Source organism: Nipponia nippon, unplaced genomic scaffold (genome assembly GCF_047370975.1).
Source record: "Nipponia nippon isolate SJK-2023a ecotype South Korea unplaced genomic scaffold, ASM4737097v1 scaffold_2, whole genome shotgun sequence".
In the NCBI taxonomy this organism is placed as follows: domain Eukaryota; kingdom Metazoa; phylum Chordata; class Aves; order Pelecaniformes; family Threskiornithidae; genus Nipponia; species Nipponia nippon.
Window position 1 is genome coordinate 598,379 of NW_028262336.1, and position 23,538 is coordinate 621,916.

At 43.0% G+C, this 23,538-nt stretch overlaps 1 protein-coding gene across 4 annotated transcripts; it reads left to right on the top strand.

Moving 5' to 3' along the window:
• Nucleotides 1–553: 553 nt before the first annotated feature.
• Nucleotides 554–23,520, top strand: CASP2 (caspase 2). Of its 4 annotated transcripts, XM_087756014.1 has the most exons (11): nucleotides 554–672; nucleotides 979–1,129; nucleotides 8,204–8,371; nucleotides 10,098–10,173; nucleotides 11,638–11,732; nucleotides 13,271–13,447; nucleotides 15,653–15,781; nucleotides 16,246–16,336; nucleotides 19,991–20,140; nucleotides 20,232–20,341; nucleotides 20,944–22,973. In XM_087756014.1, exons 2-11 carry the CDS (start codon nucleotides 980–982, stop codon nucleotides 21,076–21,078), a joined length of 1,281 nt encoding a protein of 426 aa, XP_087612140.1. In that variant the 5' UTR covers nucleotides 554–672; nucleotide 979; the 3' UTR covers nucleotides 21,079–22,973. The 4 variants fall into 4 exon arrangements, with proteins under 4 accessions (XP_087612140.1, XP_087612142.1, XP_087612143.1 ...); XM_087756016.1 differs by lacking the exons at nucleotides 554–672; nucleotides 20,944–22,973 and adding an exon at nucleotides 23,243–23,520 and having other exon boundaries at nucleotides 692–1,129; XM_087756017.1 differs by lacking the exons at nucleotides 554–672; nucleotides 20,944–22,973 and adding an exon at nucleotides 23,246–23,520 and having other exon boundaries at nucleotides 692–1,129.
• The last annotated feature ends 18 nt before the right edge of the window (nucleotides 23,521–23,538 follow it).

Here is a 23,538-nt window from a genome sequence, read left to right on the forward strand (position 1 = left end):
GCAGCTTGAGGCCATTCCCTCTTGGAGGTACGCTCTAAGTCACGGGATAAAAGCAGAGCCTCCTCTGGCGCTCCGCGGGTCCCGATCTCATATTCCGCTAGCAGAGGAATGGTCTGTGGGATGAGAAGCGAGGGGAGAGGCTGCGGGGTTGTGCTGTGAGGGCAGGAGGCGGTGGTGCTGGAGAAGCGCGCTCAGCCCGTGAGACCTGACAAGCCCGGAGCAATATGGAGACTGAGGCCTTGTTCCAATTGCATCTTAACCCGGGGTGCGATTTAAAACCGGGATGCTTAAACTTGTGCCAATACCTGTGTGCGCACTTGTTTCAACTTAATCTGATTAAACACCTAAAGCATAATGAGGAAGGCAGCCTGAGCACGGGTGGAAGAAGGATCTAAGTTGTGCTCCCTGCGGACAAAACCGCGCTCTCCCGCGGCCGGGCCCAGGCGGGGAGGGGGGGGGCGGGGCGGGGCGGGGGGGCCCCTCGGGGCGGGCGCGGCTGCGCATGCGCACAACGGCCGGGCGCCGGCGCTTGTTTTTGCTGCGGGGCGGTGGCGCGGGCTCCCGCGTGGCCCCGGGCCACGTGACCTGAGGCAAGCGGCGAGGGGCGGGTCTGGCGGTTTGAGTCGCTGGGGCCGCCGGAAAGAAAGGCGCGCGCGTGGGGCGGAGCCAGGGGTGAGTGGCGGGAGCGGCGCGCGCGGCGCGGGCCGTTTGGCGGGAGCCGGTCCCGGGAGGGCGCGCAGCGGCCTGCACCGGCCTGGGCCTAGCACCGGCCTCGGCCCTGCGCCGGCCTCGGCAGGCGGGGGCGGCGGGGAGCGCACCCTTCGATCCCCGGTGGGGCGGGCGGCGGAGGCCTCTTCCGCTCGTTGTCAGGCGGCGGCCGCCGGCGGAGACGGGGTGCTTCTTCCTGAGCAGAAAGTTGGGAGGGGTGAGGGTGCGTCTCGCCGTTGAGTTTGGCTCTGGTGTCCCCTCTCCTGCCAGGATGCTGGTTGCGTGCGGCATGCAGCGATGTCACCAGGAAGCGCTAAAGAAGAACCGGGTGATGCTGGTAAAGCAGCTGGTTTTAAAAGAATTGATGGAGCATATGATCGAGAAGGACATCATCACCACGGAGATGGCGGAAACGATACAGGTATGCAGGTTATACTCGACTGCACTGTGAGCTGTAGTTCTGCTCCCTGTCCTTCTTGGCAGTGGCAGCACGGTAAAACTCATCTGTGTGTTACCCGCATGTTTTAATGTGATTGCGTCTGGAGGACGTGCAAAGCAGCATGGGCTTTGCTTGCAACACACAGGAGAACTGTAAGGTGCTTTTTTGTCTGGGATTTACTAAATCGTTGGCTTGCATGCTGGTACGTAGTTGCGGCAGGCTGCGCTTCGTGAGTCAGGTGGTATCTTCCAGTCCTTTGTTGTCATTTTGTGCCTTTTTTTTTTTTTTCTATTTGTAAAAGTAGGAATAATACCTATTTCAAAAAGTATACTGTGAAAGCAAGTAAATAAGTATATTATAAACCAGCTTGTTGTGGCACTTCTGCACCTTTCACTTGAAGAATTTATATTTCATATCTGTTTTTGTAAATTGCGTGAAGAACCTTACGTGATCCAAGACTCATTCTCGGATGACAAATGCTGTTTATGGGCTTTTGTTACGTATCCTGAGCAGTGGGTACTGTGAAGAGAAGTCATTGGAAATAGCCTGGGATTGTTCCCGGAGGTGTGCTAATGCACTGAAGACTGTGCAGGATGGAGATCCAGGTCTTCAAAAAGAAAGCAAGCTGGAAAGGAGATGACTGAAGATGCACATCAAGTGCGTCTCAAGACTCAAATAAGTAACTGAGGGACTTTTTAGCCCTTTAGTAAGGTTGATGGTCCTGTCATAAGAAAAGATGCTGGAAAACAGAATTATGAGCTATTTACTGGGCACGAGTGCATGAGGTATGAACCTGGGGCTGATAAGGTTTTTGAAAGCATTGAGGAAATAACTTCCTGATGAATTTTGACTCCTTGTGTGTCAAAGATAATGTGAAATTCCTCATGGGACCTCTCAAGGATACCTGTGCTGAGTTGTGGGAGATGCAGGCAGTCTTACCTGAAATAGCTCCAATCCCTAATGAAAGAGGACAAAGGTACAGGAAGACAGTGAAAGTCAGAGAATGAATCAAGAACCGATTGTACTGGTTTTGGCTGGGATGGAGTTAATTTTCTTCACAGTAGCTTGCATGGGGCTATGTTTTGGATTTGTAGTGAAAACAGTGTTTGATAACACAGGGATGTTTTAGTTATTGCTGAGCTGTGCGTACACAGAGTCAAGGCCCCTTCTGCCTCTCGCCCCACCCCACCAGCGAGCAGGCTGGGGGTGCACAAGGAGCTGGGAGGGGACACGGCTGGGACAGCTGACCCCAACTGACCACAGGGATGTCCCACACCATATGATGTCACACCCAGCAATAAAAGCTGGGGGAAGAAGGAGGAAAAGGGGGGACATTTGGAGTTATGGCATTTGTCTTCACAAGTAACCGTTACACATGATGGAGCCCTGCTTTCCTGGAGATGGCTGAGCACCTGCTTACTGATGGGAAGTAATGAACGAATTCCTTATTTTGCTTTGCTTGTGTGCACAGCTTTTGCTTTACCTGTTAAACCGTCTTTATCTCAACCCACGCGTTTTCTCACTTTTACCATTCTGATTCTTCCCGCCATCCTACTGGGGAGGGAGTGACTGAGCGGCTGCGTGATGCTTAGCAGCCCATGGGGGTTAAACAGTGACACTGCTGAAGTATGGGTGGTTAGTAGGGATGTTCAGTTGCTGGCCTGCAGTTAGTCACTGAAGAGGTTGGGAAGGAAGAAAAAAAAGAAAGGAGAGAAAAAGCCCTCTCACAGGTAGGATAATGCCAGAGAAAATAATCTTTTTGGGAAAGTGCTGCTAGAGTTAAGAAGTTTTAAACTGAGACAGAAGGGAAGAAGACTAAGGGAATCTTCCCTTCCAGGTGTAACTGGGCAAAGGGAGATGCAATGATACTTAGTAATGCATTATCGGTAAGGAGAAAGGTGTTACAATGGATAAGTCAGGTAAGTAGTAATAGCTTAGTGGAAAAATTGTGCCTAATACAACATATACATATAACTAAGAGCGTAAATGTATATAAATAACAATAGCAGCCTAAGCAAGAGAACAAAGTGACTTGAACTACTGTTGCAGGGTATGAATCTGGAAATTGCAGCAAAAGTAGAAATATGGCAGGGATAGGAGGAAAGCATTCACAACTGCAACAGTAGTACTGCAAAATATGCATTGCGCTAGAAGGACTGAAGTGAAGGGAATGTTTGCAGGATAGTACTCATCGTAACAGTGCTATAGGTAAACAAAAAGTAATGTGCATAAGAACAATCACTTGAGTCAAAAACACTTTGTCTCACCTTTCATTTCTCTATAGTAGGTCTGTGGATTTGTTACGGGAGCAAAGATAGGGTAGATGAAGTGCTTAGGGACATGGTTTAGTGGTGGACTTGGCAGTGCTAGGTTAACGGTTGGACTTGATGATCTTAAAGGTCTTTTCCAACTATCCTGGTTTCAGCTGGGATAGAGTTGATTTTCTTCCTAGTAGCTGGTGTAGCGCTGTGTTTTGGATTTAGTATGAGAATAATGTTGATAACACACTGATGGTTTAGTTGTTGCTAAGTAGTGCTTAAACCAGTCAAGGACTTTTGAGCTTCCCACGCTCTGCACAAGAAGCTGGGAGGGGGCACAGCCAGGACAGCTGGTCCAGACTGGCCAAAGGGCCATTCCATACCGTATGACGTCATGCTCAGTATAGAAACTGGGGGAGTTGGCTGGGGGCAGCGATCGCTGCTCGGGGATGGGATGGGCTTCAGTCGGCAGGTGGTGAGCAATTGTACAGTGTATCACTTGCTTTGTATTTTATTATTGTATTATTATTATATTATTGCTACTATTACTGCGATTCTATTTTATTTTACTTCAATTATTAAACTGTTCTTATCTCAGTCCACGAGTTTTCTCCCTTTTACCCTTCCGATTCTCTCCCCCAACCCACCGGGGGCAGGGAGTGAGTGAGCGGCTCTGTGGTGCTTAGTTGCTGGCTGGGGTCAAACCAGGACACCAACCTAAACAATTCTGTGATTCTAAAGGTCTTAGGAGTGCTGTTAGGTAGCCTGTTCTTGAAAATACATTGTGACGGTAATCATCCGGTACCTTAGTGGAAATAGGAGGAGACAAATGCCACTGTGTCTGATGATAGAGCATAGATTTTCCTGGATACTGTAACTGACTGGTTCTATATATCCCCCTGCTCCCCCCAAAAGTCAGGAAAAGATCTGAATAAATAGTTATGCTTTAAATCATCTTGTCTTAAAAACACAGCAATTATACTGGTCCTGTTGGTTTGTTTTAAACTAAACAGAAGAACAAACAAATTGGTTCTGGAAATAGGGCACTTCACTTAAACTTTTGTCATCTAAGGAAAGGGAAATAAACTGAGGAGCTCAGGGAGATGAAGGAAGGATGAAATTTCTTTGAGTGTGAGGTGCTAAACCAGTACTGAAACTTTACCACAAGTAAGAAAAAGATGGGAGGGGAGGATGTTGCAGGAAGAGCCCCTGAAGACAAAGGTGGTTGAGCTGGATGAAGAGCTCACAAGGAATATGAAGAGTAAGTAAAGAGTTTACAGGTGTTTGCTGGAGAAGAATTAATAAATAGGAGCAGCTTCCTTTGATGTCAAAAATGGGGAGAGAGTAGGAACTGATAGGAATGAATTTAAATTGGGTCATTCATAAAGATACTAAACAATGTGAGGGTTTTTTTTCAATTATATACATTGTTAAAAAAGAATAAAGAAAAAAATGTGTGTTTACTGTGTAACAAAGGTGATGTAAATATAATTATCTAGATGAAGGCCCAGAAGAGAGGGATTTCAAACACAGGAGAAAACGATAGTGGAAATAAAATGGGACAGTGAAAACGGCCATTTTTAAGATGAAGTCCAAAATCCACATTAATGCCTTCTTGTCAGAGCATCAGATGTTATTCCAGATCTCTGGGATGGACCTTCAAAGATGCAGATATGATAGCAAGAGCTTTCTCTTGCTTTTTAAATGAGTTGAATACTCCGTACTGTAATCAAAGACTATCAGATCGTGTAGATATAGAGATTTAAATGCTCTGTGTTGATCACTAGACAGTAATGAAGGGATCACTGGCTTTGACAAAGTGACATAAGTTTGATCAGGATGTTTGTCAAGTATATATGGTCTTTCCACAGATTCTGCATGTATATTCAGGCTCAGTAAGAAGACTAATACTATGGGATTTTGACAGGAATTCAGAGTTTATTGTGCAACCAGTTCCTGTTATGCAGATTATCACACTCATTTGTGAGGGTACAAAAATAAATTAAGAATCTATTAGAAAATAAAACGAAACAAGTCTGTCTTATGGAAGTTTTACTTCTGAATGTTTGCCGAACATTATATAGTATTACCTGAATGTGTTGATGTGGAAGTTACATGAGGAGGTACAGTGCTTTGGGTATTTAAGGAAGCATTAAGGAAGAAATCTGCTAAAAGCTGACTACCGTACATACAAAGTGCAGAACACGAACATCATGGAAATTTCTTAATTTTTCAGTAAAACTTAAGATCCAATTCTTGAGGTCAGCTTGTGTTCTTAATTATGATTTATGACTTAGAGTCATAGAATCGCTTAGGTTGGAAAAGACCCTTAAGATCATCGAGTCCAACCGTTAACCCAGCACTGCCAAGTCCACCACTAAACCGTGTCCCCGAGCACCACGTCTACCTGGCTTTTAAATACCTCCAGGGATGGAGACTCAGCCCCTTCCCTGGGCAGCCTGTGCCAGGGCCTGACAGCCCTTTCGGTGAAGAAGTTTTCCCTAATATCCAACCCAAACCTGCCCTGGCGCAGCTTGAGGCCGTTCCCTCTCGTCCCATCGCTTGTTCCTGGGGAGAAGAGACCGACCCCCCCGGCTCCAGCCTCCCTTCAGGCAGTTGCAGAGAGCGATGAGGGCTCCCCTCAGCCTCCTCTTCTCCAGGCTGAGCCCCCCCAGCTCCCTCAGCCGCTCCTCCCCAGCCTTGGGCTCCAGCCCCTGCCCCAGCCTCGCTGCCCTGCTCTGGCCACGCTCCAGCCCCTCCATGGCCTTCTTGGGGTGAGGGGCCCAACACTGAACACAGGACTCGAGGGGTGGCCTCACCTGTGCCCAGTACAGGGGCACCGTCACCTCCCTGGTCCTGCTGGCCACACTGTTCCTGATGCAAGCCAAGATGCCATTGGCCTTCTTGGCCACCTGGGCACACTGCTGGCTCATGTTCAGCTGGCTGTCAACCAACACCCCCAGGTCCTTTCCCGCCGGGCAGCTCCCAGCCACTCCTCCCCACGCCTGCAGCGGTGCCTGGGGTGGTTGTGACCGAAGGGCAGGACCCAGCACTCAGCCTTGTTGAACCTCATACAGTTGGCCCTGGCCCAACGACCCAGCCTGGCCAGGTCCCTCTGCAGGGCCTTCCTGCCCTCCAGCAGATTGACACTTCCACCCAGCTTGGTGTCATCTGCAAACTGACTGAGGGTGCCCTCGATCCCCTCATCCAGATCATTGATAAAGATATTGAACAGAACTGGCCCCAATTCATAGTCATAGACTATGAAGACGTAAAGTGAAGATTAATGATTTTAAGCTTGTCATAAACAGCTGCAGGTCTACTAGAAAGGAAGAAACAATTAATAGGTACTTTAGAATATCAGCTGTCCATTTACTTTATTAGATAAAATAAAATTCAGTGGGCTTACAGCAAGATACAAGTATATGGAGCTGGTTATCTTCTGCGGACTAATGGAGAAGTGTTACCAGGAGTAAAGGGCAAGTATTTTCGTACTTCTGGAAAGGCGGAGGTGAGATGATTATATGCACTCCTAGTCAACAGTGCTCTGAAAATTGAGGTTTCTGTGGGTATAAGAAAGGGTACTTGCATGGTCAAGGGGAAGAGGCCATTTATGAGGAGGCTGAAAGAAAGTGGCTTGGTTACTGTAGCAAATGGAGACCGATTTATAGAAAGAAGTTTGATAAATAAGGGCAAGGACAGGAGAACAGTGAAGTCAAGGGACATTGCTGAAACAAAAATAAATGCTATTAGTCAGTCATGAATGAGCATAGGTCTGAAATTTCAGAATAGCTTCATAAGCATTGGATCAATAAGGTTTTGCAATATCCTTCCAAACAATGTGATGGGACAAAACCCAAAGTACTTGTAACACTAAGCTTGATAAATTTTATGAAAGAAATGAGGTGATGTGAAATCTTCTGTAGTAGAGGATTTACACATGCGACTCGAGGCTTTTTTTCTGATTTTCCTGTGATTGCAAATGTAGTGTTAGGCCTTGATTCTGTGTAATTCACCAGCCATTTCTTATCATCCACCAAAAGAAGCGATCTTGGTTCTACGTGGTAATTCAGAAAAATATAGGATGAATTCCATGGAATTGATAAAATTTATTTTTGATACCCAGTATTTTAGTACGTGATGTTTTGGTGTGTTTTAGATTTCACAGGGAAGGCTGTTACTGTATAAATTATACAGTTTGTTGGCAAATGTCCTGTTAATATTCCAACAGTTAGAGCTTCCTGGGACTGTTTTACAGATACATAAATTTAATTTTTGATTGTTACTTTTTCTTATATACTACTATATATTGCTTCATTGGTCTAAATGTTACAGTCTATATGTATGTAGTATCTTTTTGGAATTGACTGCATAAAATAAGTATTTTACTTAATGCTTTCTGTGGGATTAGCGTTATCAGTGCATGAGACCATAAACCATTGGGCAGTAGTGAAAACGTGTTCTGGACTTCGTGTATTCAATGAGGGGAAATAGGTGCTATTCCAACAGTAACTGGAAGTAAAAGTTTAGAGAGAAGAGAGTGTATTACTGTGCGTGGTAATGTATGAATTGTTGGCTTGCTGTGTTGCCATATACTCTCCCCCTTGGCCTAATAGGAACAGAGGAATGGGAATGAAGTCAACTAGGAAAAGCTATAAAATTGGATCTAGGACAGCTAAGCATAGTGATGAAACATTTGCATGAAGGAAAAAAGTTGAGTTGTTCTGAAGCTTCATTCAAAATGAATTGTGTTGAGGTGTTGCTTTGAGTGTGGATTTTGTTTTTTCTCTGGATCTAGGCCCAGTCTGGAAGCTTCAGCCAAAATGTGGAATTCCTTAATTTGCTGCCCAAGAGGGGTCCTAATGCCTTCTCAGCCTTCTGTGAAGCTCTACGAGAAACCAAACAGCAGCATCTGGAGGCAATGATCTTGAAGACAACATACAACCTGAGCCATGGGATTGCAAGGGTACAGCAATTTTAAAAAAATTAAATGGATGGACCACATTTCAGATTGGGCTCGGGCACAAAGTAATCTTTTACAAATGGAAAAAAAATTGTCTACAAAAGACAAGATGGGTTTTCATCGCAAATTGAAATTTTTAGTAGCCTTAGTAAAAGCAGAGGGGAAGAAATTTGGGAAGAAGGGGATTTTCACACAGAATCATAGGATAGCAGAGGTTGGAACTAACCTGGAGGTCATCTGGTCCAACTCCCCTGCTCAAGCAGGGTCACCTTGAGCCGGTTGCCCAGGACCACATCCATATGGCTTCTGAATATCTCCAGGAATGGAGACTCTGCAACCTCTCTGGGCAACCTGCTCCAGCACTCAGTCACCCTCAGAGTAAAATTGTGTTTCCTGATGTTCAGAGGGAGCCTCCTGCATTTCAGTTTGTGTGCATTGCCTCTTGTCCTGTCACTGGGCACCACTGAGAAGAGCCTGGCTCTGTCCTCTTTGCACCCTCTCTTCGGGTGTTAATGTACACTGATAAGATCCCCCTGAGCCTTCTCTTCTCCGGCCTGCCCAGTCCCAGCTCTCTCAGCTTTTCCTCCTATGTGAGGTGCTCCAGTCCGTTCATCATCTCTGTGGCCTACTGTTGGACTCTCCAGTATATCCATATCTCCCTTGTACGGAGGAGCCCAGAACTGGACACAGGACTCCAGGTGCAGCCTTGCCAGAGCTGAGTAGAGGGGAAGGATCATCTCCCTTGATCTGATCTGCTGGCAATGTTCCTCCTAATGCAGCTCAGGATACCATTAGCCTTTTTTGTGGCAAAGACACATTGCCGGCTCCTGTTCAACTTGGTGTCCACCAGGACCTTTTCTGCCAAGCTGCTTTCCAGCTGGTGGCCCCCAGCGTATACTGGTGCGTGGAGTTGCCCCTCCCCAGGTGCAGGACTCTGCACTTCTCTTTGTTGAAGTTCACAAGGTTCCTGGATGTTCTTGCATCCTACATGTTCTTAATTGATGTGTCATCAAGAACCCAAAAGCTGCAAAGAAAATATTTTCTCTGAAATCTTTGAATTCAGTGTTCAATTATTCTCTGAGTAGAAAGCTACTAAAAATTAGTCTTGTCTTTTGAGGAGAGAGGGACTCTTCCTTTATTTTGTTATTTTTATTTTCACCTTTTCACTATCTGCAGTTGTCAGCATTGGACTAAAGGAAGAATTTAATAAAGATTCAGTATTCTCAGTGCATTGACAAGTATGGAATCTCACAGTAAACATATTTTATACAAAGGAAGGAAGGCCAGGTATTTTTGAGCAGACGTGTACCCTTATTAAAGTGTAGGATTTATTAGACCACCCTTTCTATTTTTTTGTTTTCAATTGTTCTTTACTGTACAAAAAATGAAATCTTGAAAGCAAATAAAAATACAGGAATCACTGGACAAATCAAGTGTTGGCAAAAATGGGGAGAATGTGACCTCAGTGTAAGGTTTCCAAACTGGGGATTTGGGTGGAAGGAGAGATGTGCAAAGAAGGGAAGGAATTTTGCATTGACAGAAAATGCTGCTGCTATCTTGTCATGATGTTTCATTTGCATGTGAACCGTAATATTATTTTTTAAGTCATATATATGTGTATGTAAATACACGTATCTTTGTTCCATGATACCTACAGGCTTGTACTGTAGAGAAAAAAAACAGCTGTTTTATGCTACTCTTTTTCATGGATCTGTTTGATGTCTTGTAGCTCGAACACTGTTACGGATCAAATCTTCCATTCCCTACCAGTGAATCATGTAATTCAAAGAGACCGCGCTGGATTGGTGAGTTGCACATGACATCATGAATACTTGATTGGCTAGCTGGTTGCTTCTAATTTCTTAATACTCTCTTAATTCTATTCTAGAAATAAGCTTGCCACCACTTTGCTCATCCCAGGAATACAAACTTGACAGTGAACTGACTATATTAAGATGCAGGAGGCAGAATTAGGCTAGAAACTGGAAGTGAAAAAGCGTATTGGAAGAGAGAACCCAATCAGTTTCTAGTCAGCTTCATTTATTCTTAGTGGATATTTTGTTGCTTAAACAGTACATGTCAGTAAAATTTTAGATTCTTCAAAGATTTTCTTCTTTGTTTAAGATTTGTAATTTGTAATTTATTGAACTAGAGCTGTGAAAAGATACTGATTTGGGGCAGTATTCCTTAACTTAGACTTCCTTCTTAGCAAAGAAGTTTAAGTACAAGGCCTTATATATGTTACACGGGCCCAACATAAATTTCTGTAGCTTCTGTCAAGTGCAGCAAATCAGCTTTTCGTTAGCAAGCATTTGTGATTTAAATCAGGGAACCTAGTTGGAATGAATCTCCTTGCTAGTTTTCATGTTGCTTCTGGTCGTGCCTGGAGTACTCGTGTTCCCTAACCACAGCTTTAACTGTGTGCTAGTTACTGGGAGCTCTCTCTGGTGTTAAAGAACAAGTGTCTGGATTTTGAAGGCTTTTTTTTTTTTTTATTTAGGTGCAAAGGTTTTAGGGTTGGGTTGTTTTGGCTCTAAAGCATATATTCCTCCAACCAGGAGAGCCATGTCTCAAAAGGCTGAAAAAGGATTTCAAAGGCAATCATGAATGTCATTAGCTCCATTTCTTCAGGACAGGGGAATGAGCATTTGTCTGCAAATGGCAAATAGTTGATTATCATTCCCTGCATCTGCTGTTATCCAGAGGAAAGCGTTGTTCAGAGGCAGATAACCAAAAAAGTGCATTGCACTTCATGGAAGTTAGAAATGTCTAGTTTGATCACCTATGCATGTGTTAAGCAAAAAATAAAGAATTACATCCCAGTGAGCATGGAGGGCCTTTTAGGAAAGGAAAAGCACTATTCTATTTGAATATTTCTAGCGATGGTTTGTCAGCCTAACTGTGAAAGGAATAACCTGCTGTACAAAATGACAGAAAGCGCATGGCTCTAATTTTGGATGAGAATTCTGTTTTCATACCGTGTAGAACCAGATTTACTAGGCCTTAGATAAGGCTTACCTGCATACAAGACAAAAAAAAGTTACCAATTAAAATTATTAAAAAAAAATTATGCCATTCCAGTACTTTTGTTTTTCTGCTGTGTTCCGTTGTGTGTCTGTAGTCCCCGATCAAGCAAAATTTTTAGAGTTATGAATAGGAATAGGAATATGCCTAAGACCACATACTTCAGAATTTGCAAGTTACTACCTTAATGCAGAGGCTTTGTAGTTGGGATTTTTTATTCTTATTGATATGTTTGTTTTGCACAGAACCAATGGAACATTCCTTGGATAATGGAGATGGTCCTTCGATTCCTCCAGTGAAGTACTGCACTCCTGAATTTTATCATGAGCATCAGCACTTGGTAAGTAGTTGACAGAGAAAATCTTAAAACGTGAAAGATGTGAGGTATTTGGATATATCAACTGAACATCTGCTACTTAAAACTGAGTCGGAACGCATGCTTCATTGGGATGCAGATTAGTGTTGTGCTATTAGTGTAACTGAAAGATGTTACCAGTCATGTTTGATTTGAGGTAGTTCTCATTTACAAGTGTCAAGAAGTTCTGAGTATTTCTGTAATTCTAGACAAATCTCTGCCTCTGGTTTTTGTTCATGAAGAGCTTCGTGAAATGCTTTCTGTGCTGTTGCTCTGTGTAAGCTGTCAGTATTATTGCCTCATATTTATTTGTCTGCATCCTCATCTCCTTCTGTGTGATGAGGCACTCTGCAAATGCCTGTAAGATGCTAGAACTGTGTTTCAACTAGTAGTCACAGTTTTGGCTGTTTTAATTGCCAACTTGTACCCGGTAGAGTCTCTCCTTAGGCTCAAGAACCAGGTCAGGATTCTGTGCTGGGTTTTTTTTTTACATAATACAAAATAACCTGAATTTCTATTCTTCTTCTGCAGCATTAGAAGTTACATAGGTAGTCTAATTACCTTTTGTTTATTCTGTTTGTAAAGCATAGGTTGTGGTGGGGTAGACTTAAGGAAAAAAAAAATCATTTTGTGTAATGGGGCAGACACTTTACTAGGGTTACACAGTGTGCTAACGCTGAACGCTTCTGTCACAGGCTCTGTGTACAGCAAAACAGATTTTTTTTTTTTTTTAACTGTCTGTTGGGGAGACCTAATTAGGCAGAGTCCGTGTGAGCTTGTCTTGCCTCCTTTTACATTGGCTCCTGGATACCCCCTTTTTGATATGCTCCTTTGGTATTAAATTTCACTTCCAATTTACAGGATTGTTAGTAACTGATTTACTATTGATTTGTTGTTGTTAGAGTGGTAGGGGCAGAGAGGGAACTTATTTTGAAGACACCCCTCTTAAATTAGTTCTTTCCCTGTTAACCTTTTTTGCCAGCCACATAACTTTCAGGATCAGTGACTGACAGTGCCTTGCTATTAAAATTGCACTCACAGGCTATTTTACATCTCTGTCTGCTCCCAACAGCAATTAAGAAATGCTAGCAAAATTTTACGTAGTGTTGTCCTAAGGCCTTTGGTGGGGATGATGGAAATATGTTGGGCCATGCTGGGGTGAGGATGGGGAAAGGGAAAAAAGTTAGCAAGGCCTAATTCACAGTTTGAAATGTAGAAGCTATGTTTCTTTTAAAACAAAAAATAAGGCAAGATGGTATAATGTATATAATAGTGTTGTAGTATCATCAGTTGCGGAGACTTGCAAATACAGTTGTCTTTGGGACCCTTTGCAGTACAAACACTTTTTTATTTATTAAAAAAAACCAACCTTCAAAAATTTGAGCTCTGCTGTTTTTGTGCCTTCTCAATCAAGAAATCCTGCATATCATATCAAGCTGGTATGTAGGGATTGCTGGTCTAGTCTAACACTCTATTATTTCCTTGTGTAGTCTAAATTTACCAATTTTAAATCTTCTTCTCAGGCATATAAACTGATATCGGAGCCCCGAGGCTTAGCACTTATTCTCAGCAATGTCCATTTCAGCAGTGAGAAGGACTTGGAGTATCGTGCAGGGGGAGATGTCGACTGTACTTCCCTGGAGATGCTTTTCCAGCATCTTGGATATCAAGTGACTGTCTTTCATGATCAAACTGCACAGGTAAGGGGGATGGATCCAAGTACTTCACAACCAGTATGGATAAGAGTTTGTAACTGTTACATAAACATCTTAAGATGTTTCCTTTGGTATAACTAAGCTTGACCTGGAAGATGTGAGTGGTCACTTAGGAGTAGAAGATAAGGCTAAATGGGGTGATGTCTGCTAGCCTACTGACAAATATGAAGAAGCTTGGAGGGCAGAGGACTTTGTGATGGAAAGTAGGATCACAAAGGACCACAAGAGGTACTACTCTAGTCTGACCCCTTGTAGTGCAAGGGGCAAGAATTTCTAGACCACACCTGGCATATGTGTTAAAACCACAAATGAATAAAGTCTCCAGTTTACTCTAGATAGGCTTTTCCAGTGATCTGCTATCCTAAAAGTTAAACATTGCAAATATTTGACCTAGTCTTTGCAAGTGTAAGTGATGTTTTCATATCCTTTCACTGATGGAGTCAATTGCCATACTATTTATCAGTCTTCCAGTATCTATGCAGTTAAGTTCCACTGTTTCAGTCTTTACTTTCCTAGAGAAGTGGCTGTGCTTCATTTAGGAAAACTGGACATGTTCCATGGCTGAATCAAGCCACTCTCTTTCCCTAGGAATGCAATCGCTACCTTCTCCAGCCTCATTTGTTCTTATTCCTTTTAGTTCCCTATGAAACCAAGTGGTACAGAACCTGTTAAAGAGTGTTTTATTCAAGAAGGCAGCTTTTGTAACATTATAATGAGACTTTTACACTTGCCATGTTGTCAGAGTTCCTAAAGTTTTCCACTTTAGATTGTGGTTGTGTTTTGATCACTAGTGTTTGAATGCCTGAAGTACCAAAGTACGTATCTCTTAAGTTGCTCCAATATCCCAGCCAGAGTCAAGTGTCAATGTTAAACCTCTCTAACATATCAGTTGATTTCCCAGGGCTCAGTGTTGGGGCCAGTCCAGTTCAATATCTTTATCAATGATCTGGATGAGGGGATCGAGGGCACCCTCAGTCAGTTTGCAGATGACACCAAGCTGGGTGGAAGTGTCAATCTGCTGGAGGGCAGGAAGGCCCTGCAGAGGGACCTGGCCAGGCTGGGTCGTTGGGCCAGGGCCAACTGTATGAGGTTCAACAAGGCTGAGTGCTGGGTCCTGCCCTTCGGTCACAACCACCCCAGGCACCGCTGCAGGCGTGGGGAGGAGCGGCTGGGAGCTGCCTGGCGGGAAAGGGCCTGGGGGTGTTGGTTGACAGCCAGCTGAACATGAGCCAGCAGTGTGCCCAGGTGGCCAAGAGGGCCAATGGCATCTTGGCTTGCATCAGGAACAGTGTGGCCAGCAGGACCAGGGAGGTGATGGTGCCCCTGTACTTGGCACAGGTGAGGCCGCCCCTCGAGTGCTGTGTTCAGTGTTGGGCCCCTCACTACAAGAAGGCCATGGAGGGGCTGGAGCGTGGCCAGAGAAGGGCAATGAAGCTGGTGAAGGGTCTGGAGCACAAGTCTTATGAGGAGCGGCTGGGGGAGCTGGGGGTGCTCAGCCTGGAGAAGAGGAGGCTGAGGGGAGACCTTATTGCTCTCTACAACTGCCTGAAAGGAGGCTGGAGCGAGGTGGGGGTTGGTCTCTTCTCCCCAGTGACAAGCAATAGGATGAGAGGGAACGGCCTCAAGCTGCGCTGGGGGAGGTTTAGGTTGGATATTAGGAAAAACTTCTTCACCAAAAGGGCTGTCAGGCCCTGGCACAGGCTGCCCGGGGAAGTGGTTGAGTCCCCATCCCTGGAGGTATTTAGAAGATGGGTAGATGTGGTGCTCGAGGACATGGTTTAGTGGTGGGCTTGGCAGTGCTGGGTTAACGGTTGGACTCGATGATCTCAAGGGTCTTTTCCAACCTTAACGATCCTATGGTTCTATGATTTCTCTTATGTTGAATCCGTGTGTACCAACTCAGATGCTTGCTGCTTCCCCTGTTGGCCATATAGAAATGTAGATGTCCTCAGTGATTCCTACCTCACAACGTTATCCTTAGGACTGAATAGTACATAAAAGAACAGGAACATTTTGCTAGTTTTTTCATGGAACACATGTCTTTTGTCCTGTAAATTTGATGTACCTAGAATTTGTTTCATAGCAGCAGGACCATTTGTGTTTTTCCTGTATGTTTCTGTTTTTTCCTGTACATTGACCCACTTTCCCTGTGCAAGTCTGGAAAGCATTTTTTTTTTCTCTCTCTTTCAGGAGATGCAGAATGCCTTGAAGAGATTCTCTAAGCTGCCAGATCATCGCGATGTGGATTCCTGTATTGTAGCTTTACTTTCCCATGGTGTGGAGGGTGGGGTTTATGGCAGTGATGGCAAACTACTACAGGTATATTCCTGTGTCCCGATGTGATGTGGTGTTGTAGGTTATATCTTGGAAAGTAACAATGGAAAGAGAAAAGAAGTTAAAAAAAAAAAAAAAAAAAGTGGGAGAGAAGGTGAAGTGATGGGAGACTGAGGATTTACAGTTTTTAAAAAGGAAAAAATAAGGGCTTGTGGGAAGAAAAGGGCAGGGGTCTGTGTGTGAGAGGTCTATAAGATAGAAATAGGGCAGGTAGGAGAAGTTATTCTCTCTTTCTGTACAAGTACTAGGTGGAGTACGTGAACTGAAACTAGTAGGAGCTGGGGGGGAAGCAGGGGAAGGGATGTGTTTGTCACACAGTGAGTTTGGAGATAAAGGAGAAAATATCAAGACTGGTGAAGTAATAACCAAAATACAGGGAAGCAGGGTGTGACTGGGTTTGGCTTGTGGAAGGCTGCAGTGAAGAATATTTATCTTCTTTCCTCTCTCAGTTGCAGGAGGCTTTCCGGCTCTTTGATAATGCAAACTGTCCAAATCTCCAGAATAAGCCCAAAATGTTCTTTATTCAGGCCTGCCGGGGAGGTGAGTGCCCAAATACTAAAAGCCATGTATTTGGCATGCCATTAAGGCTCATTTTACACACATACACACCCTCAACACTCAACTTGCTGTCAACTCTCCTCTTTGCTTCTCTCAGGTGTAAGTGGGACCCATATTCACCTCCCTCTGCCCTGCTGCTGCCACTGCATCTGTTGCTCTGTAAGTGTCTTTTGCTCTGCGTGAGGTGTGTGCATTGACTTGCAGACCCCAGAGCACCTTAGCAATAAAAACCTCTATCATATCCCACTCATATATGGAGGCTTTCCCTTGCTATGCCTGCAGTAGGGGGAGTGGGGCATATGGTGCATCAAATTGCAGCCCAGCATGGAGTGGTACACTAGCACTGGAGTCTTGTCTGAGGTCCTGTCTTTCTCTTGATCCAGAATGTGTTTTGTCTCTGGTGTTGTCTCTCAAGCTATCTGGCTCCAAGTTGTCTTTTTTTTTTTTTCCTTTACCCTCTCCTGCTTTCAACCTCCAAATGACCTTTCCTTACACCCTTTTCCACATACTGTTGTAGTTACAGAATTCTTTTCTTGATTCTCATAGACTTGTTCTTTTTCCACTCTGTTTCTATTTTTTTTTTAAATTCTGCTACTCATTTTCCCTCCTTTTGTAACTAAACACATCTGTAACTAACCACTTCTCAGATCTGCTAATGACCAAATTTTTCCCTAAAGTGTTTGGACGTTTTGAGATCACTGAAACTGCAGATACTCCAAAAAGAAGTTCTGTCTTAGAAAGCTTTGGTTTTTTCCTTGTGATAGCCAAGTTTTTCTGGCGTGTATGCTTTTACCTCTTCTTTTGCCTTGTTCCTTGCAGTTGTCTCCCTTCTTTTTCATTTTTAGCTGAGCTTTGTCGTTTGTCCTCTAGCCAAGAGAATGTTTCCTTCACCTGTTACCTACTCATGTTTAATCCCAATGCAGAGAAAAACCTAAAGCCTACGTGAAGTATTTTGGGTATCAAAAATATTTGATCCTTTAAGCATTTGGAAATATTGAAACGTGCATGGTTACGATATGAATTGAATGTTCAGTAACAGAAGGAAAGCAATCACCTTTAGATACTCTTGAACAAATTGAATATGCAGACTCATAACAGTGTGGAAATAAATGTAATAAGCCAGAAGTGGCAGCTGACCTAATTAGGTAATTAGGTTTATTTGACTGTAACGTTGGCAAAACGGGTCTGTTCATATCAGCAAATCAGGCTTGGCCTTCCTATACCCAAAAAGGTTTCAGTTAAGAAAGCTATGCAAAATGCTGCGGAACTGGGATACTGCAATAGGCAAAGGATTGAGACTTGAGCAACTGAAAGGGAAAAATCTTTCTTTACTTTAAAAAAAAAAGCACAAAACTGCCTTTTTTTAACCTCTCTTTTAAACTTTGATTAATAGTTGGAGGGGAAAGCCAGTTACAAAGTAATTGAGCTGTCAAGAAGAAAGTGTACCGTTTCATGTTAGCATTCAAAGGTTAGACTAGCCGATACAATTTTTTTTAAAAAGCAGCATTGAAAGACTGTATAAATAGTGTGGACGACTTTAGATTAGTAGTCAGTCTCTCTATGCCATGCAAGTTAGCTGGAACCAGTTGAAAGAAAATGAGCAGTGCTAGGTTATTCTTTTCCCCTGAGTTTATGTAATAGGCCTTATCTATCTTCTATGAATGACACATGAAAAAGTAGATAAAGAAGAGTTGGTACAATCTACTTCATTTCCAAAGGGCCTTCGGCAGGAGTCTACTAAAGAATTGAAGTAGTCCACCTACAGTCATGGGTCAAAAACCAGTGGCAACAGAAAAGACAAATAGTCGGATTTCACTGTGACATAAAATGAGACCTTGAAGCTGCTTAACATCTGTATTTAATACAGTAGTTGATCCGGAAAAGTGAAGAACTGTGGTAAATAATGACAAATAGGTAGTTAGCAGTTATTTAAATCAATTGGGAAAATGGCGATCTGGGAGCTTCATTAAAATTTGAACAGACTGGATCAATCTGGGTGGCAGTTATTGGTGATATACATTAGAGGTTAAGTATGGAGCGGAGTATCCTGGTGGGGTTACTGCTTTACACCGTTTCATTGGTAAGCTGACTGGAATGGTGTTTGAAGACAAATGCCTGAGGAAGACATCTAATTCTGAAGCTTCAATCAAAAAGGGTTTGACTTTATACCTTATGGGATGATGACAGTGTGAATAATATAGCTTGACTGTAAAATTCCTGAGTCTTATCTGAAGTAACATACACTGTGAACAGTACACTAAATTTTTAAGAAGAGATAGAACTAAAAGGGTTTGGAGAAGTGTGATAAACGACATGAGAAAAGTGTGGTCAAAAATGGAAAAAATTGCATTGCTACCTTAAAGAGATGATAAAGGAACTTGATGGAAGTCATGACGAAATTTTGAGCTACGGAGCCTTAATTATAGGCTATATCTAGCCTGTCAGACAATCACACGCCTCCCACTGCTGCTTTCGTTTTGGAGGAGGAGAACAATGTTGCTGACTTACGAACTGACCATTTCCTATGCATAATTATGAGATTCCACCAGTGCCACTGCCTGTAAAAGGGTGAGAAATCCAAATGCATTTCTTAGGCAGGACCTGGCAACAAAAACCTAGAGCCATCATAACAGGAAGGCCTCTGAAGTGGACACTTCTGCCTCCTAAGACTAGAATCTGACCCATGCTGTTAGGAAGTAAGTAGAATAGTAGATTCTCATCTTAGAACAAAAAGGCAAAATTACATAGAAAACCTGTAAAATGTAGTTTTATTTTTCTTACATCATAGCTGGGCTATTAAAGTTATTGCCGTTAAGCAGTTAGTCTACATTACGATGGAAACTCTGCATCACGTAAACAACCGATTGAGAATATTTACACTTGTCATAATACAATACTAATGAATCCTGGAAAGGACATTAAATGTTCTCCAGGTTTTAAACTAATCTCCATGTACTGGAGTTCTCTTTCGTGTTTGGGGTCAAATTATTTTGCATTTTACTATTGCACAATTTATGCTTTTGATTGAAACAACTGATATTATAGTCAGGATTTAGAACTAGGTGAGATATTTGGTCCCTGTTTTCTTGATGTCTTGGAGGTAGACCTTAGCAACTAAAATTATAGCTCTCATTTGAGTTCTGCAATAAGTAGGTAGTTAGCATTGCAAACTAGATGAGACATTTTTGGATATTTCTAAGGTAGGTAAAAGTGGAAAATAGAAACTTTTAGGGCTAGGCATCAAATCCTTCCATGCATGGTGAAGAACTCTCAGAAACTTCTTTGCTTTCCAGTTATCCCATGATCTGCATAGGAAAGGAGAGGGAAAAAAAATCAATCGGCATGCGGACTAACGGTCATGTTAGGTTGAGCAGGTTCAGCACTTGTTGGCATCTGCATTAATTTTTGCGGAAGAGCTTTCAAATGAGTTTTAAAAACAGCTGAAAAAGCTTAAAGTTCATGCAAAAACTTTCTGCTTGACAGCAGTTGTGGTGTGGCTGACCAGAACCTAAAACTAAAGAAGTAGAGGAGAACTACATACAGTAATTCAGGATAATTTCTTCTTTTTTTTTTTTTTTTTTTTCCTTTCTTCTCCCCCTCCTTGTTTATTGCCCTCCCCCCCCCCCCCCCCCCCAGATGAGACGGACCGGGGAGTGGATCAAAGAGATGGGAAAGAATGGTCAGATTCCCCAGGCTGTGAGGAGAGTGATGCAAACAAGGAAGAAAATCTCAAGCTGCGTCTGCCTACATGCTCTGATATGATCTGTGGATATGCTTGTCTGAAAGGTACTGGGGAGAGGCCCTAATTGTTAGGACATAAGGAGGTTTTGTGTGTCTGTGTTCCCCAGAAACTTCATCGTACACGCTTTCTTCTCAGGCACTGCGGCCATGCGAAACACCAAGCGTGGATCCTGGTATATCGAGGCTCTCACCTCAGTGTTTGCAGAGGACTCCCGAGACACTCATGTGGCTGACATGTTGGTGAAGGTGAGCTGGAGTGTCTTTCCTCTCCCACACTTAGCTGGTTTCTGAGGAGCCTTCCAGTGCTTCAAATTGCTAGGATTAATCTGCTATTAAAGCAATTGTACTTGCCTTTTTTGTAGCAGAATTATTACTTCTTTCCCCATTTTTATATATATTTATTTATATACTGTTCCACAGCAGTTTAACAAAAGTAAAAATGCTATTTCTTTGACTCCTTCCATTTCACTTGTGCGGTCGCATAGTGAACTTGAGAAGAATTAATCTGGCTTGCCAAGAATTACTTTTCTTCCGTAGAAATAGCTTTTTTTCAGGTGGATTCATTCCCTGAACTGGCTCACCACATAGCTGCACAAGCGCTCGCGCTCACGTAAGGGAAAGATTAAGAAAACGGGGGAAGAGGGAGTGAAGGCAGTAGTGTGACCATGGCAACTTGAGCTGCTGTGGATCTGCACCCTAGTTCTTTATCCTTATAATTTAGAAAGACAATATATTGGGGACTACTTAAGTTAAACAGAGTAATCTATGAGTACAGAGCAATGACATTTTTTTTACTTCTGTCATGTTAATCCTTCCAGTCATTTTAATTTTTTTAATCTCACGTCTAGGTGAATAGGCAAATCAAGCAACGAGAAGGTTATGCCCCAGGCACAGAATTTCACCGCTGTAAGGAAATGTCAGAATATTGTAGCACGCTCTGTCGGGACCTTTACCTGTTTCCTGGTTATCTGCCAGGAAAATAACCCTGCCACCTCTGTTGGAAGAGAGATACTGCCAAAGCTGAACCTTGAGTATGGATGTCTACGTTGTCATTCTTATGAGCTGTGACATCAGATGCGCAAGCAAGGAATGCTTGTTTGTATCTGGCCAGTCCAATTCTCGATGTCTTTTTCTAAAACAATCTGGCAACTCTCTTTGTAATCTGATTCAGTTCAGGGTTTAAAATTCTAATATCCTGACTTATTCCATACGTATAGAAATTGATGGAAAGAGGATCAGCACTGGAACTGGGAAGAAGTGGGAACATCGTTTGGAAGGAGACATAAGGACATTTGTAAGCAAAGCGAATGTGAAAAGGGAAACCGACTGTTCATACCATTTTTTAAAGGAAGCCTTTCTGAAAGGAAAATTATTCCTAAAATGCTACTTATCTTATGCTTGTATTTTAAAATTTTTAAATACTTTCTGCCTGGTTCTTCATGCCCCACAGAGTCAGCTCCTGTGCACGTTAGAAAAGAGCTCCTTTGTGAAGGAGAATCCTTCCTCTCTCTAAAACGGAAGGTTATTGTTTTCAGTACTCGACACTTTCCTATCTGTCTTGATGACTTAAAAGTCTATTTTTGCACATTCCTTCTGTGGCCAAGTTATCGAGAACTACAAGACATCCCAAGTTATCAGCAAAATAAATAGAGATCCAGGATTTCTCATACAGACAAATAAGCCTCCATAAACTGCCCCAGAAATAGCTTTGAATCTAGAAATTCTAGATTAGCTCCCCTTAGTCCCAAGAGTGAACAACTGCATGGAATATTACTTTTGAGGAATTTGTTTGCCATGGTACCTGTGTGTCACAACAGGCATAGAATTCAATCCACCAACTTCTCAGGAGTCTGTAAATTGCACTGTGCAACTGAATCCCTGAAACCCTACAGCCTTGTATAAAAGGATCTTTTGTCTTTTGTTTAATTGACAAAAAAACTCAAGGCAGATCTTTACAGTCTAAGCGTGTTGCTTGGATTATTTATCACTGCAGTTTGTTTCCCTTTTGAATGAAAGGGAAGAGTTTCACGTTATTACCCTGTTATGTCAGTTTTCTTTCTTCAGCCATGATCATGTAAAGCTGTTTGTTTAGCTAATATTGTTTGCAACGTGTCATTTCAGCTGGTCAGTAAGAAATGTTGTGGCATGATCCATCGCTTCTTTTGGAAATTTCCTACTCAGTCTCTTCATGCTGTAATTCGTCTCTTGCTTACGTCCAGTTGCAGTTACTCCCATTTGATGTGACGTGGGAGATGGGCATTGTTCTCTTCTTGTGGTAGAGCCTAAATCCTGGTATACTGGGTTACATATGGACTACAGTCTGTTCACTTGAGTCTCGATCTTCCCCATTTTGTAGCAGTAAGTTGGCATGGTTCCTGGCTTACTCTTTTTATGTAAGTGTGGCTTTTAAAATATTTTTTCAGGATAGAATTATGAATAAGAAGCACAAAGGGATATGGAGGGAGGCTGGAAAATTAGGCATGTGCTTTTTTATTGTTCTGCCTAGGAAAACGAAGGCTGTGTTTCCTCCAGCTAACAAAGGTGCAGCATTAACGCGCATCTTGCACTTAACTTACACACAACGTGATAAACAGAACAAGGATCACACTTGCCAATTGGTGCCTTACTCTGAAGTTTAAGATGCCAGTTTAGGGGCTGTTGTACCTCCCTGGAATATAAACACTTTCTTCCTGAGTGCTCCCTCTTTGAAATGGTGCAATATTTTACAGATACGGATATTGATGAAGCAGTCCACTCTGATGAATTAGATTTCTGTAGGATTGCATCGAGTTGCATTATCACTGCCACTTTCATATATACTTTTTGTATACTTGTATTTTACTTCCTTGAGGTGTCAAAATAAAGAATTCTTGTTTGATTAATCTGTGCAGTATCTTCCATTTGGAGCGTTATACCTCTGTGCAGAAATGGAGCTTCTATATAAAGTGAATTATGCATAATTTCTTGAGATAGTTCCTCCCAGAGGCACTTTTGAACTCTCAGGCAGAAGCCTGCTACTTGCTAGCTGCAGCCAATATGGGCTGCTTGTGAATTCTGATAACACCTGGACTAAATTAAAGTTAATACATTTTTAATAAAGGGGTATGAGGCAGAACCACCAATTAGGAGGCCAATGTTGTGTTTTAGCAGGTAAAATATTTAGACTGGGAGAATTGTGGGCTTGGTCTTCTCAAAAGAAGAGTTGGTGCCAAAAAGAAGAGTTCCTGAAAAAATGGAGTCTTGGAAGGAGGAAGGGCCCAGAAAGAAGGTGAAGGTACCAGCTGGAGGAAAGATCCTGGAAGTGGGGGAAGGTCCAGGGGATCATGGAAACGAACGCCAGGGGATGCCCGGAGGGCCTGACCTGTAATGCCCAAGGCTGGTAACTGCGAGCGGCTGTACCGCACAGAACCACCACAACTTTCTGCTCCACCTTCGCAGACCAG

Coding starts and splice junctions, on each gene's coding strand:
- CASP2 (XM_087756014.1), top strand. CDS start 980: ATGCTGGTTGCGTGCGGCATGCAGCGATGTCACCAGGAAGCGCTAAAG. Junction 11,733..13,270: donor ATCATGAGCATCAGCACTTG/GTAAGTAGTTGA, acceptor TCTTCTTCTCAG/GCATATAAACTGATATCGGA. Junction 20,342..20,943: donor TGGCTGACATGTTGGTGAAG/GTGAGCTGGAGT, acceptor TCTCACGTCTAG/GTGAATAGGCAAATCAAGCA.